General features: G+C 34.8%; 4 protein-coding genes across 5 annotated transcripts; 2 read left to right on the top strand and 2 right to left on the bottom strand.

The window, feature by feature from the left end:
* Positions 1 to 1,647: 1,647 nt before the first annotated feature.
* Positions 1,648 to 2,817, bottom strand: LOC138905609 (uncharacterized). The gene is made up of 4 exons (XM_070194129.1): positions 2,519 to 2,817; positions 2,050 to 2,233; positions 1,746 to 1,904; positions 1,648 to 1,653 (listed from the first exon to the last, which is right to left on the bottom strand). Exons 1-4 carry the CDS (start codon positions 2,815 to 2,817, stop codon positions 1,648 to 1,650), a joined length of 648 nt encoding a protein of 215 aa, XP_070050230.1.
* A 21-nt stretch (positions 2,818 to 2,838) lies between these two features.
* On the bottom strand, positions 2,839 to 3,654 carry LOC138905608 (uncharacterized). The gene has a single exon (XM_070194128.1). It carries the CDS (start codon positions 3,652 to 3,654, stop codon positions 2,839 to 2,841), a length of 816 nt encoding a protein of 271 aa, XP_070050229.1.
* Positions 3,655 to 5,165: 1,511 nt separating this feature from the next.
* LOC117280875 (secreted RxLR effector protein 161-like) lies at positions 5,166 to 5,702 on the top strand. The gene has a single exon (XM_033660641.1). It carries the CDS (start codon positions 5,166 to 5,168, stop codon positions 5,700 to 5,702), a length of 537 nt encoding a protein of 178 aa, XP_033516532.1.
* A 7,428-nt stretch (positions 5,703 to 13,130) lies between these two features.
* Positions 13,131 to 18,001, top strand: LOC104113621 (B3 domain-containing protein Os03g0619600-like). Of its 2 annotated transcripts, none has more exons than XM_009623841.4 (10): positions 13,131 to 13,321; positions 14,215 to 14,797; positions 15,217 to 15,411; positions 15,523 to 15,701; positions 15,805 to 16,180; positions 16,275 to 16,472; positions 16,569 to 16,747; positions 16,859 to 17,282; positions 17,388 to 17,572; positions 17,700 to 18,001. In XM_009623841.4, the coding sequence occupies exons 1-10, from the start codon at positions 13,202 to 13,204 to the stop codon at positions 17,949 to 17,951; spliced, it is 2,691 nt and encodes an 896-aa protein (XP_009622136.1). In that variant the 5' UTR covers positions 13,131 to 13,201; the 3' UTR covers positions 17,952 to 18,001. The 2 variants fall into 2 exon arrangements, with proteins under 2 accessions (XP_009622136.1, XP_018632329.1); XM_018776813.3 differs by having other exon boundaries at positions 15,805 to 16,207.
* The last annotated feature ends 1,444 nt before the right edge of the window (positions 18,002 to 19,445 follow it).

Raw genomic sequence — 19,445 nt, 5'->3', positions numbered from 1 at the left:
AGTAGCCACAACATCTTGAGTATTTGATATATAAGAAATTAAGTTACTTAATCACATGAAGTTCAGTGATTGAAATAAAAATGACAGCTTTTTAGTCTAATTATCTCATTAAAATGGTAACTCTATCCTACAAGGAGGTAACCATTTTTGTGAAATTAATTGGAATGAGATAGTAAACTTTTAAGTTGGAAATTATCTTATGCCCACATGTACAAATTAATTTCAACATGTTTTGGTTTATTAATCTAATAAAAAGATAAATTATATGCATTGGTTGCATCCTCTGCCCATAGGAGGGTCTAGAATTTACTTAGAATCGATATTTTACGTGATTCACCTTTGATGGATTGTACTTCATAGGTTATGTATGTTTATCCTTGTTTTGCAGTCTTTACTCCTTTTCCTACTTCTATTTTTAATGAGAATCCTCGAATTCTGATGCTTTCCAGTGAATATTATGCTGAATGGAAGGAGAAAGTCCTTCTCACCTTAGGGTACTCGGATCTAGACTTGGCATTCCATGTGTAAGAACTACCTATTCCCACGGTATCAAGTACGCCAGCGACTAAGGCTATTTATGAGCGGTGGGAGCGATCTAATCGCTTAAGTTTAAAGCTCAATAAAGCCCACATAAGCCAAAGAATTAGGGAGTTCTATCCCTTATAGCGATAAGGTCAAAGCTTACATGAAGGAAATTGATGAACAATTTGTAAGCTCTGACAAGGATTTAGATAGCACCCTTATGAAGAGGCTCTCAAGTATGACTTTTGACATAAGTCGTACAATGCACGAGAATATCATGGAGATGAGAGATATTACTGCTAAACTCAAATCCCTTGAGGTTGATATGTCTGAACCATTTCTTGTGCATTTCATTCTCAACTCTCTTCCTGTGAAATATGGCCCGTTTAAGATTTCTTACAACACACACAAGGATAAATGGTCAATCAATGAACTCTTGACCATGTGTGCTCAAGAAGAAGAGAGATTGAAGCATGAGACACCTGAAAGTGTTAATTTGGTGACTCATGGTAAGAGAAATGCAAAGAAGGGCAAAAGTGATCCCATGAAGAAGAAAAGTACTTTTGACAAAGATGTTTGCCATTTCGGTAAGAAGAAGGGACACTGGAAGAAAGATTGCCTGAAATACAAGAAATGGCTTGAGAATAAGGGTAATTTTACCGTTGTATGTTATAAATCTAATTTTACTGAAGTTTTTTATAATACATACTGGATTGATTTTGGTGCTATAATTCACATTGCCAAAATCATGCAGGGCTTTCTAACTCAGAGAAAGCCGATAGGAAATGAACAGTACTTACCATTTTCTTACTTTTGAAAGAAGATCTTATATGCTTCCCCCTTGCACAAGCCTCACAAACTTTATCTTCCTTGAACTTAATGTTAGGCAGCCCTATCACCAAGTCATTGGAGACTAGTTTGTTGAGTTGGTTTAGATTGGCATATCCAAGTCTCTTATGCCAAATGAGGGGATCATTATCCAACATACTTAAGCATGTGAGTTCATTATCTGAAAGTGTGGACAGATCCACCATATATATGTTATTCACTCTTTTTTCGTGCAAAACTATCTTGTCATTGGTAAGATTAATTACAAAATATTTTGTAAAGGTGAAGGCTACCATGTTACCTCTATCACACAATTGTGATAGACTTATTAGACTGTACTCCAGTCCGTCTATCAAGTAGACATTCTCAATAAAGTGAGAATCAGACTTACCTACCTTTCCAACCCCAATGATTTCACCTTTCTTTCCATTTTCAAAGGAGACATTACCTCCTTTAAGGTCTTCAAGTGAAAGAAATCGGTTCTTGCTTCTTGTCATGTGCTTTGAACAACCACTATCCATGTACCATATTTGGCTGCTCCTCTTCACTTGTACCTGGAAAAAATAAATAGGGGTTAGTCTTAGGAACCCAAGCTAGTTTGGGTCCCTTTCTATAGGCAAAAGGATAAATCAAATTCTTTTTAGGCCAACTTGGCAGCCTATTTTTCCCTAGAACAAATTTTTTATTCTTTTGACTTGCCTTCTCTTTTGCAGTGCATTCACTCTTATAGTGACCAGTGTTACCACTGTGTGTGAAAATCTTGTTCTCAAGGAGTGTAAGGTACTTACGTTTAGGATCCCACTTAGGTGCAGAGTTCCCAAAGCCAAATCCCCTTATGTTGCTACTATGATGTTCTTGTAGCCATGAAAGTGTATCAGAGGACCTGTTCCATTTATAAATTCTGTCTAGATCATGATTGACCTTGTTCAGATCCTCCTTTAAGACTCTTACTAGTTCATCCCTCTTATACAACTAATTTTTTATTTTTCCTACATTTTTCTTCTAGAGTGAGTTTGTGTGATCAACTGTCTTTTTGCCTGTTCCTAATTTCAATTTTAGATTTTCAGGTCTAAGTTCTAGGACAGTTGTATCAAGTGCATGAACCTGGTTCTTCAACACAGTATTTTTACTTTCAGTTTCGCAAGCCCTAATTTTCAGGTTTTTTCACTTTGCTTTCAAAATCACACATTCTTTTGACAACTGTTCCTTTTCATTACTCACATCCTCATATTCATCAATTAGATCTAGTAATAACTCAGATAATCTTTCTTTAGACAAAAATTTAATCTTGTCTTTGAGATGAATGACAATTACCTCAGTTTCTTCATCAGATTCTCCAATGGCCATTAGTGCTCGTTCATCATCATCATCATCTAAGCTTTCATCTGAGCTTTCTCCCCAAGCAGTGACCTCAACCTTGGTTGATCCTTTGTTGTTTCCTTTCTTGGATTGAACCTGTTCCTTCATTCAAATCTTTCCTTCTTCCATTCAATTTCCCACAAAGGACAGTTTTTTTATCATGTGATCAGTCTTTCCACATTTGTAACAACCATCATTGGTTTGCTTCTCCATAGCTCTTGCCTTGCTGTAGCTTCCACTTCTTGAAGAACCCTTTCCTCTCCTTAGGTACATCTTGTAGTCTTTGGTGATCATTGTCATTTCATCATCTTCTAGATTAGAACCTCCAATGATTCTGAGTGCCAAACTCCTTTCCTTCTTAGGTACATCCATTTTCATGGTTTGTCTCCTAAGTTCATAGGCAGTGAGATTTCCAATCAATTCATCTAGTGGGATAGTGACAATATTCTTTGATTCCTGGATGGCAGTGATCTTGCTTTCCCAAGTAATTGGCAAGACCCTAGCGAGTATCTTCTCAACTCTTTTTTCTTCAGGGATAATCCTTCCAGGAGATTTTAGTTCATTTGTCAATGTAGTGAACCTTGTGTAAATTTCCTGAATGGTTTCTCCATCCTTCATAGCAAAGTTCTCATACTGAGAGTACAGTAGTGTTTCTCTAAATCTCTTCACCTGAGTTTTTCCTTCATGGGCCACATGCAAGGTGTCCCAAAATTTCTTAGCAGCATAACAGCCTTGGATTCTGCTGTACTCATCTGGACCAAGTCCACAAACAAGCCACTTCTTGGATTTGGCTTTATTTTCCCACTTCATCAGATCTTTAGCATTGCAATCAGCTCCTGTCTTTGGCACATCTATTCCTTCAGCATTTTTCTTCAAAATAGCCAGTGGATCATCGGTGACAATGCCCCATAACTCATAGTGCTCTTCTTGTATGTGATATCTCATTCTTGATTTTCACCAAGAGTAGTATTATCCATTAAAGAGTGGTGGCCTAGCAGTGGATTGTCCTTCCCAATTTCTAGGTGGTGCACTCATCTTGATCTTCTCCTAAGGTGTTAGCCTCTTCAAGAATAACTCGCTCTGATACCAATTGATATTTTATACTTAAATACCACACAAGAGGGGGTGATTTATGTGGCATCCATTTTTTTTACGTGCATAGATTATAGAAGGACCTGGTTCATTTATATATTCCCTATACTACATTTACGGAATAATAAATACAGAAAGTAAAGAATACAAGTATATTTACGTGAAAAACACCTGGCTTAAAAAGTAAAAAAACTACGACCTACAACCCTGTAGGATTTTTCTCAACACTTCACTAAATCACTGAGCCAAAAATAGTGTTTACAAAACTCTTGTAAACCTAAGGATTACCTCTAACCCTTTGTGGCAACCAGCCTCAAGCTGTTGCGACAATTTCAAGTTAACTCTAACTTGAATAATACACTCATAGTACCTAGTATAAATGCTTCTAGAGAAAGCTGAAAGGTACAACTCAAAAGCCCTACTACAATAAAACTAGAATAAAATAGAGACACTTAAAATTGGTTCTTCTATCTGGTTCATGTAGCTTCAGGTTCGCACACTTGAATCACACAGGAATTGCTTGCAAAATACCTTGCTATTTTGCTCTCAACTCTCATTTAACTTCAGCATTTGTGTGTCACCTGTAAAAGAGAATAAATTGATATATATATATATATATATATATATATATATATATATATATATATATATATATATATATATATATATATATGAGAGAGAGAGAGAGAGAGAGAGAGAGAGAGAGAGAGAGAGAGAGAGAGTTAGTAGAATTAGAAATGACTAGAGTTCTAATGCTATATTCTTCCTTGGTGGGAGAGTTCTAGTTATCTTCAACTTCTAACTCCTCTCTTATCTAGGATAGAGTTCTCTTCGATTAAGGAGTCCTCCTTCTTATCAATTATGCAACCTTTTCGTTCAGGAGATTTCAGATATAAGTACTTAAGCTTATCTCCTTCACGTGCATGATTTGTGCTTAAATCTGCCTGTGTCTGTGTATACTGTATATGGACCTGGTTCATGTATGATTTTCTTTTATCAATCATCAAAACTTACTTAGGACAACACTTAAGATAAGTGAGAGCAAATATATTTTTCTAGTACTGTATGTGGATGATATTTTACTTGCAAGTAGTGATTTGGGGTTGTTGCACGAGACTAAATAATTTCTTATCCAGAATTTTGAGATGAAGGATATGGGTGAAGCCTCTTATGTCATTGTCATAGAGATTCATTGAGATATATATCGGTCCCAACGATTACTTGGATTGTCTCAAAGGGCCTACATTGAAAGAATTCTGGAAAGATTCGGGATGAAGAACTGTTCACCTATAGCATCACCCATAATTAAAGGTGATAAATTCTCGTTGAATCAATGTCCACAAAATGCATTGGAATAGGAGCAAATGAAAGGCATTCCCTATGCTCCGCTTGTTGGGAGCCTTATGTATGCACGGGTCTGCACTATACCTGATATTACTTTTGCGGTAGGAATGCTTGGAAGATATCAAAGTAACCCTGATCTTGACCATTGGAAAGCTGGTAAAAGAGTTTTGAGATATTTGCAAGGAACCAAGAATTTTAAGCTCACATACAAATACTCTGACTCATTGGAGGTGATTGGATATTCAAACTCTGATTTGGGTGGATGCAAAGACACTGGTAAATCCATTTCAAGATACATTTTCCTTCTTGATGGAGATGCTATGTCTTGGAGAATTGTCAAGCAGACCATTTTTGCAACATCCACAATGGAAGTTGAATTTATAACATGCTATGAAGCTACATCAAAAGCGTTATGGTTGAAGAAGTTTATTTCCGGCTTTAGGATTGTCGATTCCATTTCAAGGCTATTGAGAATCTTATGTGACAATTCAACTGCAGTGTTCTTTTCTAAGAATAATAAAAGTGGCAGCCGAAGCAAGCACATCGACATAAAGTAATTGATGATTAGAGATTATGTGAAGAAGCAAGATGTGAGTTTTGAGCATGTTAGTACTACTTTGATGATTGTTAATCCTATGACTAAAGGTTTGCCGGCTAATATTTTCAAGGATCATGTAACCCATATGGGTCTTAGTAGCTCAATTTAGCCTTGCTTTATTTTCTAACAGTTTGTCTAGACATTATGTTTATTTTGATATGAATAACAGTGCACACTTGGTTTTTCATATATTATTTTGTGATCGTTGGATCAATAAAGTTTGACTCTGAATGACTTATTTAAGTTCATTCATAAAGTTGTTGACACTTTGTTAGAACATATTATACATTGTAATAAATGGAATGAATTGTTTGTTTAAGAGCATGACCGCCATGATTCATGTAATGATATGTTCTAGTTAAAGTGGTTGTTGCATCACTTTTAGTTGAGTGATAAAGTCTATGACCATATTATTATGTTTATCTCTCATAAAGGATTATCTAATTTTAATATGTGGGCCAAGTGGGAGAATGTTAGAAATTTACCGTCTCTTCTAGAGACTTCTAGTGTGGCCCACATATATATAAGGTAATAAATTATTTACCTTGTCTCTCAAGTAAATAATATATATTAGATAATATTTTGTAGTTATGCATATATGGTATAATAATTTTATTAGGAGTCCCTAGGGCAATTATAATTTATGGAGAAGTCCTTAGGGCTAAAATATTTTCCTAAGAGTCTCTAACTTACCTATAAATATGCTTGTGACTCCATCAGTCAGGCATCCTACGATAGGCACAAGCTAGAAGGCTCCCTATGATTTCTACTAAAGGTTTCGAAGGCGATTCCCTACAACGCTTGAACAATAATGGCTGAAAGTATGTTTCTTGATTAATTTCCGCTGCGTCAGCTTTGTGTTTGTATTCGAATTTAACATCTTGTATATACGTGTGCAAATCAAGTAGAACAAGAAAAGTAAATACAATTGTTGTTAAAACAACGGAGCAACTGATTTTCCTCTTTGATTTCTACTTTTTCCTCTTGCAAAACCAGAAAAGATGGTAGTGGATGACAAGCATCCAGCATTTTGCAAGATTTTAAGTAGAGAAGGTTATATCATATATGAATAAAATGGTAATTTTCAATTTCTCTTTATTCTTTGTCTTTTCTTTTTATTCTTTTGTAAGTCTAAAAATTATCTTCCAACTGATTTGTTAGATACTAATACCATATGCTTTCATCAAACAAGAAGATGTTGGCCAAGACCTGCTTACTGAAAATGGATGTAGATGGGAAGTTATGGAAGGTAAAGATAGTGAGGGAAAAGTCCAAATACTTCATATGTGAAGGAGAATGGCCAAATTAAGTTTGTAGTGCATCACAAACTGGAGGTGGGGGATATTTTGCTCTTTTTTCTCATTGACAAATATACATTCCATGTCCTGCCCTACACTCAAAAATGTTAATAATCTTCGTGAGAGGCAACTTTATGTCACGACCCAATTTTCCTCCTTAGGATGTCGTAATGGCACCTAATCTCTAAGACTAGGTAAGCCTAACACATGCTGATTTAATAACAGAATTGAACTATTTAATCATTTATCATAAACCATTAACCGACATACATAGCCGCAAGCGGCCAATAGTTATATATTTCCCAAAACCGGTAGTACAGATTCATAAGCACTACTAAAATACACTAGAATTTCTAAACACAATACTGTTTTAAATTACATTTTAACTGTAGCATAATGAAGTAAGATGGTGACTCTGAGACCTGCGAACGTCAAGCAGTTATACCTTGAAGTCTCCTGCCGCGCAAAAGCAACTCTCAACAATACAATCAGAATACCTGGATCTTCACAATAATGTGTAGAAATGTTGCATGAGTATACCACAATAGTACCTAGTGAGTATCAAGCCTAACATCGATAGAGTAGTGACGAGATCAGGTCAAGATACCTACCAGGCATAGAAACTTGTTCAAAATATACATAAGCTAATAATAGAAAGAACATCAATGTAAGACCAATGGCGAAAAAATTATTGATTTACAACCAACAATGAAGTAATATAAACATATATGGCAGTAAGTAATAAATGAGTAATAAAGAAACAACATAATCAGAATACTGATGAGATGTAAATGAACTCAAATAAGAAAAAAAACGGAAGACAACTCAAATAATCAAACCGCTCCCAACGCATGGACTTACAACAAGAATTATCCCGAGACACCTCACCTCATAAATCACAAGTCATGAACCACAATTTCTAATCTTACACATATGGCACCTCGTGCCCACAATAATAATCAGCTTCGCACGGCAAAGCCCACGTGATATTATATACTTTTCAACCTCGATAAATATTTATTTAGATGAACGAAAGATATATTTAGACATCATAAAACATAATAACAATCTTGAATAAGGTAAGGTGTCAAATGAAATAATGAGTTTATTTTAGAAATCAAGTAAAGTAAAATAATATACAATTTATACGAAATAGAGTATAAGATGGATATAGTTTAGAAATAAATAAAATTGAGTGAAAGCATCATTTTTAAACAAAGAAAAATATAAGTTAAATTAACGAATTAAATATAAAACTTGTTAAAGAAAAATATCTAACAGGGTGATGAGTATAATTTGAGAACCCATTATAGTGAAAGTGCGACAACCATTTAGAATAATAATAAAGTGTCGAGTGAGATAACGAGTTCTATCTTAAGGGGCACATAGAATAAAACATGTTAATTATTCTTTTATTTAAATTATTATGTTAGCAACAACTCAACAGAATATGATATAGTGATTCCACGCAATTAAATTCACATTGATAATCAATTCACCAAATTATAACGGAGGCACAGATTGGCATGTTAAAGCAACATAACAAATCACGTAGAATGCATGACTCACACAAGAAACCACAATCATTACAACACCAAGATAACAATGAATAACCAAACACAATCAAAATGCAGATAAAATGATTGAAAGAAGAACAATGGTCGTTCAATTTAACAAGTTGTCCCAACGTGAAATTTACAATGAAAATCAACTGAGGTACCGCCTCGTATTTACATTTCACAATTAAAATCACAATATTTCCTTATACCTTGCGTGAGCCTTACATTTGAAATAGGTTTTGAAAATAATTTTTTCGAAATAGCTACACGCACTTTAACCCATCTTATGACGCCGCGTGTCTTTACGTAGTTTTCCTACAAGCAACACGCACATAAGTCCCATATTTTACCGCCGCATGCACATTAACCCCAAGACTTATACCGCCGCATGCGTGTCAATATCACATCACAATAACAACTCACACCACAAGTGCCCATATATCATAATTTGTCAACAATCAACAATATCAATATTTTCACAATAATAGCTCATGGTTCCACCACAACGGGTACAAGAATATCAACAACAATAATGAATGTAAAATGTCCAACAAGGAAGATATTTCAACAATAACAATTTCGCCTCAACATGATAACAGCCTTCACAACCTCAACACCAACAACTCAACAATGAGATAATGTATAACCACGCTATTAAATAAGAATGACTCACAATAAAAGAGATAACATATAACAATGACTTCAAGTAGTGGAATCAACAAGGAAAGAGATAACATGAACAATAACTTCAAGTAATGATAATCAAGAGTGAAGAGGATAACACAAACAATAAATTTAAATAATAATAATTAACAATGAAGAGATAGCATGTAACAATAAAAGAGGCATCAAGTTCAACTAAGGTATGAGAACAATTTATCAAGTAGGATGTAGAACAAGTTTTAAACAAGTCAATTAAGGCATGTATGGTTAGACTAACACAAACAAGAATAGATTAGTTAAGAGAATTTGGAACATAATATGGCATTTCAACTAAAGCATGGAAATAGTCTAAGTAGCCTACCACGTACAACGCGTGTACCCACTCGTCACCTTGCGTACACGGCTTTCACATAGCATAAATGAATCAATCAATACCAATCCTAAGGAATAGTTCCCCCACATAAAGTCTGGCAAGACATTTACCTCAACTAGGCCAACTCAACCCTTCGAAAAAACTTTTCCCCTAAAATTCGCCTCCACACGGCTCAAATCTAACCAAAAATGACTTAATAACATCAAACAGTGCAAGAGAAACTAATTACAATAAATAAAGCTATACTCTTTATATTTTTCCCAAAAAGTCAATAAAAGTCAATGTCGGGCTCGCCTTGAATTTCGAACCAAGCTTACCCAAGCGAAGCCCGAACCAATACAAGCTCACACGAACAAAATCTGACTCAATCGGAATCCGATAGCTCAACCAATTCGCAAAAATATTGCTCTTGGGTGTTCATAACCCAAGAGTCTAACCCACACAAGTTGGGTCACATATCTCCCGAAATACTGCTCCAAAACTCACCAAATTCGAGTATGTTGTTCTTATAATATAGGAAAACAAAATCCTAAAAAGAATCGGAAAATAAACACATCTAACTCATTTTTCATTTTTATAATTTAGGACATAACCCTAGACCTTGATTTAAAGAATTAAATGGTGTTTCAATTAAAATCATGGATTAAAGCTTAAACCAAGGGAATGAATCAAAAGAAAATACTTAAGTTATGGTTTAGACCTTACCCCATGGAAGAAACTTGAAGAACACCCTTGAATTCTCCCAATCCCAAACTTTTAAGATGAGAAAAACTCCAACAACATTAATAGCCAAAAATACCCCCATATGATAACATTTATGCTCAAATTGACGTCGAAACCGAAAACAATCACCATACAACCCAAACTTATCCAAAATTTATCGGAATTTGTGGACATGTCCAAAGTCATCATACAAACTTATTGGAATAATTAAAACCCGATTCCGGGTCCGTTTATCCAAAAATCAAACCTTGATAAACTCTTCCAATTTAAAGCTTCTAAAACGAGAATCATTCTTCCAAGTCAATCCCGAACTATGCTCAAATTGACGTCGAAATCGAAAACAACCACCATATAACCCAAACTTATCCAAAACTCATCGAAATTTAACCAACTTTGTGGATAAAATCATCATACAAATTTATTGGAATAATTAAAACCCGATTCCGAGTCCATTTACCCAAAAGTCAAACTTTGGTCAAGTATTCCAATTTAAAACTTCTAAAATGAGAATCATTCTTACAAATCAATCTCAAACCGCTCGAAAATCGAAATCAACCATACACGTAAGTCATAATACATAATATGTAGATACTCAAAATCTCAAACCACCGAATAGAACGTTAAAGCTCAAAACGACCGGTCGGATCATTACACATTCTGTTGAACAACTCGGCAGTAGCTCGGAAGAGGAAATAAGACCTTCAAGAAAATCAAAGAAAGTTAAAGAAGATACAGTAGAAATATCAGATTACGAGGAAGAAAGAATTGACACATCCAGTGATGGGTCCAAAGATGGAAAAGATCCATCCAATTCATATCATGCAAAATACTCCAGAAAGCGTGAGGAGGAGTCAGGTTATATCATGATCTCTATTTATAAATTTGGGGTATTGAATTTTTTTTTTATCTGTATATGCATGAGAGTCGATGCAGACTTAATTTAATTAAACAGACCATAATGAAAATAAATGATTCGTATAGGCCATATAACTAATTAGTGAGAATAGAAGTGATTGTTGTTATACTGTTAAGTTTGCTCCGTATTAAATTTAAAAGTTTATATCTTTCTATTCTAGTTAAATACTTGTATATCAACGTGAATATAACTTATAAGAGTGAGATCCCTTAATCTGCCTTAAAAAACAAGTACAGTATTTATCATTGTACATTGATCAATGTGTTCTAATATACCAAAACAACTAGCTGGCTAGATGCATGAGAATGTGTTGGTAAATACTGAATATCAGTAAGAGAAAGACAGGTGCTGAAGAGGAGGAGAAAGCTGAGAGTGGAAGTGATCAAGAAGATGGTCCAAATTAAAGAAGAGAAGATGGAGTGTGATGATCAACTTCAAAGATAAAGCACCATCCTATAAAATGGTTGTAAAAAAGCCACACTTGACTTTTATGGTAAGGTTGAACCATGATCTATTCTCTTTCTTTGATTATTTTCTCGTTCATTAGGTAGATTTTATGTTTTTACTTTCCCCCAAAATATAACATGCTTGATGAACATATATTACATTTAGACTATCCCAATGATTTTCGCGAAAAGGACTGGTGTAATTGCCATGAAGAAGATGACATTGGTGAATGAAAAAGGAAAAGAGTGGGGGGTGGATACAGTGCATATTGGGTCAAACGTAGGCATAACAAGAGGATGGGATGAATTTCGAACACATACAAGATAGCCAGTGGTCAGACTTGCCGCTTCAAGTTGATTCAGGGCAGCCACACTGGACGTGGTGGTGATTTTTTACAGGTTCAAAAGATTCCCAAACCTAAATTCCTTGCAATAGGGCTACAATATGGATGGTTTATGCAGAGAATAATCATGCTATATAGATGGAATGAAATCAGAGCATCTTTGAACAAAGAAGCAGAGATGTGGAGAGTGTTGCAAGAAATATTGCCTACATTATTTGTTGATGTAGGCAGTTAATTAGATACTTTGGGTTCTAGTTGTGGTCTGTCGACTTTAGGAAGAGAAGGAACCCTCTCTTAGGAGGTGTGCTTCTACTTTTCTTAAATATAAATGGCATAGTATTCTAGTCTAGTTTAGGAGCTATAGCTTTCTTTTGTACTTTTACACTTGTGATTAATAAAGTTGATTTAATTACTCGCTCTGTCTCAATTTATGTGATAGTATTCAAATTTTGAGAGTTAAACGAGGAGTATTTTTTTTTTTTGTATACGTATGCCTTTTAAATACCTTTAAATTATTAATTATTATAATTTATAATATTTTTTACATAATTTCCAAATATATAAGTCTTATTTCGAAAAAATTAAACATTCCATGTTCAAATAAACGGTCAAAATATGTTGGACTTCCGTGATGCTTCAGCTGGGCACATTGAACTTCTCCACGTTTATTTAAGAAAGTTAAATATCTAATAGTATAATAATTAGGGAAAACCAAAAATTTGGTCTTGGTGTCAGAATTGCTGGTTTGAGAGATGAATTAGTACTTGGTAGTTAGTAGTAGTATAACATCCACTTTTAATCCTAATGAGCCCATTAAGTTGCTAAACTACCTCATTTTCAAAAAGGAAAGAATTCCAAGAAATATCATTACTAATTCTACACTAATATCTTCAATTTGATGTTGATTTCTTCTTCATAGAAATGGCGGCAACTTATGAGACGAGCCAAAAGCCACTTATGATTAATTTGTGTGTCTCCTCGATCCGTGGGTTAATCTATCACATCAATGATCATTATATATTTATTTACCTACCACTATGCACCTTTTAAGCATTAACTAAGAAACAAAGGGAAATAATAACTCTGTTGCTCTACTATCACTTACCATCTTCTTCAATTGGCGAATTACATCAGTCATGGCAGCTAAGCCCCAATTGCAAAGTGGTGAAGGCTCCTCCCATTGGAAATCTTCTACTAACATTACTCAACCAAAGTTCTTCAAGATTATATTTTCCCAACATGAATCCAGCCGTCTAGTAACCACTTTCTTCCTTCTATCAATTTTTTCCTTCGCTTGCTGTTATTTTTAATCTATGTCCTATGTATGTGTGTGTATAGGGGTGTTGAGCTTAAGATTTTGGTATACATGCATCTGCTGTCATTTTCCATACATTGAAAAGTGTATTCTTTTTTTAACGTACTAAAAAGTAAATAGCATTAAAGAAAATGAAACGGAGTCGATACTTTTTGTTTCTATAATTTGAGAATAAGCTTCCAACGACTCTGAATTTACAAATATTTGTTTTGAATAAAGAGAAACACAATTTAACTTTTCATGGCTAGTAGTTGCAGATCCATTAGAAAAAACTAGAGAGCCAGTCTGCTGACAAAGATACAAAATGAGAAATAAGTTAATATAAAAGTTGGAAAAGAGTATAGTGGAGAAACTAACACAGGTCGTTAACAAATTTAGGCCTATGGTTTCCTATAAGTTACAGGAATTCTTGGTCAATTTTAAGTGTAGACTTCTATGGAAGAGTTAGGTAGCTACATTAAGGGGTTAAGGCTTCACTAATGGAGTAGTATGAATGAGCAAGTTTATGAAGAGATGTTGTTAATCTTATTAGAATACATTGTTTTATTTTCACACATTTGTTGCTTAGATCTTCTGATATAGAAGAATGAAATCATATCTTTCTCCTAATCTATAGTAAAACTGAGATGTCGCAATTCACAGGTTAATTACATCCATAAATATCTGCTATCTTTTCTAGTTGGACTAATTAGATTACTGTAGATATTTTTGTTTTAGTAGTTAATTCTGAAAGAATAGAGAATACACTATGCAAGTATATTGCAGAATTTAAACAGTATATTTTACTGTGATTGGAGATGTATGAAACTGAGTTTAGATCTCCTTTGCACGCAGAGGATTCCGGAAGACTTTGCGAGCAGATATTGCAAGAACATGCTAAACCCTGTGTATCTTGAGGTTCCAAGTGGAGAAGTATGGGAGGTTGAAGTTGTTCATTCTCAAGGCCGAATTTGTCTAGGCATTGGATGGCAAGATTTCAGTGACTTCTATTCAATTAGCCGCGGGCACTTTTTGATGTTTGGATACAATGCTCGTTCCCATTTTAATGTCAGTATATTTGATTTGAGTGCATCAGAAATTGAATATCCATACAGTTCTGCACATGGTATACACACTCCCATTCTCCATTGCCATGAAACACGCCATGCACCAAAAAGAGACCAGTCCGAGTCGGATGATTCTGTAGAGATCCTGGAGGGTATCCCCAGAAGCCAGAAAGCGAAAGCAATAATTCCTGATACGGTTGAGCATTCTGTTGAAAACCTAGGCCATTGTCCGTTAGGACAGTCCAGCAAAAGAAAAAGACAAGAAGGGGATGTGGAGCATGATGTTTCAAATGACGTGCATGTCAAAAGAATGAAGGTTGAGAAGTTGCAAGAGGATGTAGCTTCACCTTCTTTCACAAGAGAGGGCCAAAGTGAGTATTTTATCTTCTCTTTTTGACTATGAACTGAAGTGATGTTTATATTTTTGAAGTGATTAATGACACTAAGCTCGTCATAAATGTTACCATATTTCCAGCAGCTGGGGAGCACACCAGTGTATAAAACAGATGGCCGAGAAGTGCCAGAGATTTCTGATAGTAAAACTAAGATTTTCGAAACTGATAATTCTGTTCCATGTACTCAGCCCAAAGTAGTTCAAACCAAGAAATTAAAATAGCGGAGAGAAGTTTCATATGGTTTCAACTAAAAATTAAAGGTGATAAAGTTGAAATCTCTCTATAGGATATTCTAGAGTATACAAAAAGATCTTAAGCTGACTTTTTAGTGTCCATTGTGCCAGTTAATATTCTTGATGGTTTCAATAAAGTTATATCGACTTGAATTTCATCAGAACATGGGGAGGGCACTGTGATTGAGCATTCTGTTGAGATTTTGGACCATCGTCCATCAGGACATGGCAGCAAAAGAAAAGGACTAGAAGGGGACGCAGAGGATGATGTTTCAACTGACATTCACACCAGAAGTATCAAGGTGGAAAAGTCACGAGAGGATGTGGCTTCGCCTTCTTTCACAAGAAAGACTAAAAGTACGAAACTTTTTATTCTAGCTTACTGGCTATGAGCGGACTTGATAACTGATCATCTACTTAACTTGACAATTTAGTAGTAATACTTTGATTTTGAATTTCTGTTTGAAGAAAGCGGAGAAAGGTGCAAGATGCACAAGCAACAATCCAAGAGTGTTCATAATCAGAACAAGACAGTAATGGACAAAGAGAGGGCTATAGCCTATCAAAGAGCAATAGCTTTTAAATCTAAGAATCCATTCATTATAGCTTTTATGCAACCATCGTATGTCTTGAAACCGTACATTCTGGTAAGCTATAAACTCTGTATATTTTCCAATACTCTGATCCTTATTCAACCCATATGGATGGCATAACGTTAAAATCAATTTACGGATCCATCTCCTTTGGCAGTCTATATCGTTGAAATTTGCTAGGAAGTATTTTCTTGAGAGCTACGGCAACTTAGTGCTTCGTGTTCCAGGCGGGGGATCTTGGTCTGTCACACGTGCTATCGGAACAACAAATGCTAAAATTTATTGGAAGGAATTCGTGCTGGACAATAAGTTAAAATTTGGAGATGTTTGTGTATTTGAAGTGATTGAAGGCAGTAAACTCTTGATGGATGTTACTATATTTCCAGCAGCTGGGAGAAGACCAATGCATAAGATAGCTCGCGAAGAGCCAGGGTTTTGTGATAGTAAAAACAAGATTATCAATACTGATAATTTTGTTCCATGTTCGCAATCCAAAATTGTTCAGACCAAGAAATTAAAGCAGCAAAGAGGAGGTTCATATGGTTCCGGTTCAAATATTAGTATTCCATTTTATAGTCAGTTTTCTTGATCATTTCGATGAGGTTATATTGGCTTGAAATTTTTCAGAAGAACATGGGGAAGGCACTGAGATTGAGCATTCTGTTGAGATTTTGGACCATCGTCCATTAGGACAAGGCAGCAAAAGAAAAAGACCAGAAGGGGAGACAAAGGATGATGTTTCAATTGACATTCACACCAAAAGTATCAAGGTCGAAAACACACGAGAGGATGCAGCTTCACCTTCTTTCACAAGAAATACCAAAAGTAAGAAAGTGTTTACTCTGGCTTACTAACAGAATTGATCATCTGCTTACATGACAATTTAGTAGTAACACATTGATTTCAAACTTCTGTTTGAAGGAAGCGAAGAAAGTTGCAGGATGCACAAGCAACAATCCAAGATGGTTTATGCTAAGAACAAGACAGTATTGGACAAAGAGAGGTCTATAGCATATCAAAGAGCAAAAGCTTTCAAATCTGAGAATCCATTTGTTATATATTTTTTGCAACCATCATACGTATCGAAACCATACAATCTAGTAAGCAATAAGCTATAAACTTTATACACTTTCCCTATACTTTAATCTGTATTCAATCCATATAGGTGCATGCCATTATACTCATTTTACTGTGTCCATCCCTTTTGGCAGCGCATATCGTTCTTATTTTCTAGGAAATATTTCCCGGAGGAATGTGGAAATTTAGTGCTTCGTGTTCCTGGAAGAGGGTCTTGGCCTGTCAAATACGCCCTGGGAATATCAAAAACACAAATTTGTTTCTCTTGGAAGGCATTCGTACTGGACAATAAATTAAAATTTGGAGATGTTTGTGTATTTGAATTGATTAAGGGCGGCTCTAAGCTCATTCTAGATGTCACTATATTTCGTGCAGCTGAGAGCAAACCAATGCATAAAATAGATGCAAAATTGGCAGGGGTTTCTGATAGTAAAAAGAAGACTATCAAAACTGAGAATTCAGTTCCATGTTCTCAACCCAAAATAGTTCACAGCAGGAAACTGAATTTTGAAAAGAAGCAGAGAGGAGATTCAGATTGTTTCACTTCAAAAATTAAAGGTGATTGAATGAGGCTCGCTATAAAGTATTCTGATGTATACAAAAAATCACTAAAGGTACTTTCTTGATCGTTCAATGTGGTCGTGTTGGCTTGATTTTATGCAGAAGAATTCAGTGAAGACACTGGGAAGCATGTGCAACAATCTAAGTCTTCTTGTAAGGGCAGTGCGGTGGCCAAAGAGATGGTCTTAGCATATCAAAGAGCAAAAGCCTTTACATCTGAAAATCCATTCTTCATCTATTTCATGCAACCATCATATGTGTCTTCTGCCAGCGGCACAATGCGATTGGTAAGATAGCTATTCTTGAATATCTCGTGAAGTTCAATATCTTAGTGACTATAGCTAATCCCTGATTATAAGAATCATTATTAATTATCTTTTGTTATGTACAATAATGCACCCTTCAAATTGACAGTCCATAACGCTGACGATAGCTAGGAGATTTTTTTCCACTAAACGTAGTGATGTGGTACTTCAAGTTTCAAGCAAGAGATCATGGGCAGTAAAATGCATTCTTGGAACAGTAAACGCTAAGTTGACCTCTGGTTGGAAGGAGTTTGTGCTTGACAATAACCTAAAAGTAGGTGATGTTTGTGTCTTCGAAAGGGTTTGTACATCCAAACTTTTGTTCAATGTCACTATATTTACTTCTGCGGAAGGTATGTAAGATGGTTTCACTTGTTTAATACTTTAAACTCCTATGCATATTTTGTTTAACTAGTCTATTTTAGTTGCTTCGAACTTTTTGAAAGGGATGGAAAAAAATGTATATTATTCTCCCTAAGCAGAACCTTTTGGTGTATTTGATTGTAGAGTTGAGCTTGTTCGACTCCATGTTGTCTATAATGCAAGTATATTATGCTAGTGAATTTTATTCACGATCAAACAAACTTAAATCTCATGGAACCAAAAAACTTAAAAGTCAAGTTTTTCAAACTAGTGATGGACACAGTCACATAGCAACACTTTCACAGTTTAACATACATGATCGACAGGTACCTTCCTTAACCAGGTTAGGTCATTTTTCTTAAGGAAGTCAAGGTTTTAGAAATGGATCGGCTTATCCAGAACTATGTGAAAGTTTGGAAAATTGAAAAAGAATTTCAACACTTATTTTAAACAAGCACCACATTGAATCTAGGTTTGTCATCTTGGAATAAACTGTCCCGAGGAATGCTTTATCAAGATAGTACGACAACTTCTCAAAAAATGAAAAGAAAAAATGTTTCTAGCAATAGTAAGGATCGGTGTTAACTGTTAAGAATGCCACGTGCATAAACGATAAGTCAACTGAGAAAACGGTTAATAAACAAAATACTACTTTTCAATGATGTTGGTAGCCTAAAGCAAAATTAATTTTTATTTATTTGAAATTTTAATTTTTTAACTTTTTGACATGAGATCTTCTTTTTCTTGGTTTTAATTACCATTAACTCAATTAGTTCGGAGAATTGTTTATTTTAAGAACACTCAATACTTATTTTATTTAGTTTTTTATTGATTAATAGAAATTTATTAAGAGTACCTTTTTGAAATTGTATTAAATTTTAATCATTCTCTTTTTTGAGTTTTCAGTAATTTGATTTATACTGATTTTCTTGTTAATCTATTTAAATTTTAATTTAAAAGAATAATAAAAAATTAGGACAGTTAAAACTTGATTTTGAAAGTTGATAACTTATTGATTGATATCAAAATAAATTAATCCATGAAAGAGTTTCACTACTTCAACTTACTTAGATGCTTGAAAACATGAGAAAGTATGAAAATTCATGTGCAATTCAAATGATTCAATGCATTTTTTGACAGAATATTTAGATGCATAGGAAGCAGAAAAAAACATATGTACAAATATGAATTTGGAAGACATGACCTATAAAAGAAAATGTGGCTTGCCAACAGATTATACAATTTTTTAAACGTAAAGATTCATTATGCCCATGTCTCCTACTTTAAGTTGGTCTATTTCATAATTACTTCTTTCTTTTTACAAAGTTTTTTTTCCATGACAAGATTTAATATTTTTACAAAATATTTGAGACATAAAAATAATTACTAGTAATATTTGTGTGAGCGTTGGGGGATTGGTTTGGGGAGGGGGGGCAATTCTTTAGGGCTTTAAAGAAAGGGCCTAACTTGCTTGGCCCTTGAGCCGGCCCGG

The sequence above is a fragment of the Nicotiana tomentosiformis genome, chromosome 2 (genome assembly GCF_000390325.3).
Source record: "Nicotiana tomentosiformis chromosome 2, ASM39032v3, whole genome shotgun sequence".
NCBI lineage: Eukaryota > Viridiplantae > Streptophyta > Magnoliopsida > Solanales > Solanaceae > Nicotiana > Nicotiana tomentosiformis.
The sequence above is the reverse complement of the archived record's forward strand: the minus strand, read 5'-3'. Positions and strand labels throughout refer to the sequence as shown.

Excerpts from the sequence above, each read along its gene's own strand:
- LOC138905609 (XM_070194129.1), bottom strand. The coding sequence starts at position 2,817 with ATGAAGGAACAGGTTCAATCCAAGAAAGGAAACAACAAAGGATCAACC. Across the intron at positions 2,234-2,518 it reads TGTGTGATTTTGAAAGCAAA|GTCCTCTGATACACTTTCAT; the intron begins GTGAAAAAACCT and ends TAAATGGAACAG. Across the intron at positions 1,905-2,049 it reads AATGCACTGCAAAAGAGAAG|GTACAAGTGAAGAGGAGCAG; the intron begins GCAAGTCAAAAG and ends TATTTTTTCCAG.
- LOC104113621 (XM_018776813.3), top strand. The coding sequence starts at position 13,202 with ATGGCAGCTAAGCCCCAATTGCAAAGTGGTGAAGGCTCCTCCCATTGG. Across the intron at positions 13,322-14,214 it reads AACATGAATCCAGCCGTCTA|AGGATTCCGGAAGACTTTGC; the intron begins GTAACCACTTTC and ends CTTTGCACGCAG. Across the intron at positions 15,412-15,522 it reads TTTCACAAGAAAGACTAAAA|AAAGCGGAGAAAGGTGCAAG; the intron begins GTACGAAACTTT and ends TTCTGTTTGAAG.
- LOC117280875 (XM_033660641.1), top strand. The coding sequence starts at position 5,166 with ATGAAAGGCATTCCCTATGCTCCGCTTGTTGGGAGCCTTATGTATGCA.
- LOC138905608 (XM_070194128.1), bottom strand. The coding sequence starts at position 3,654 with ATGAGATATCACATACAAGAAGAGCACTATGAGTTATGGGGCATTGTC.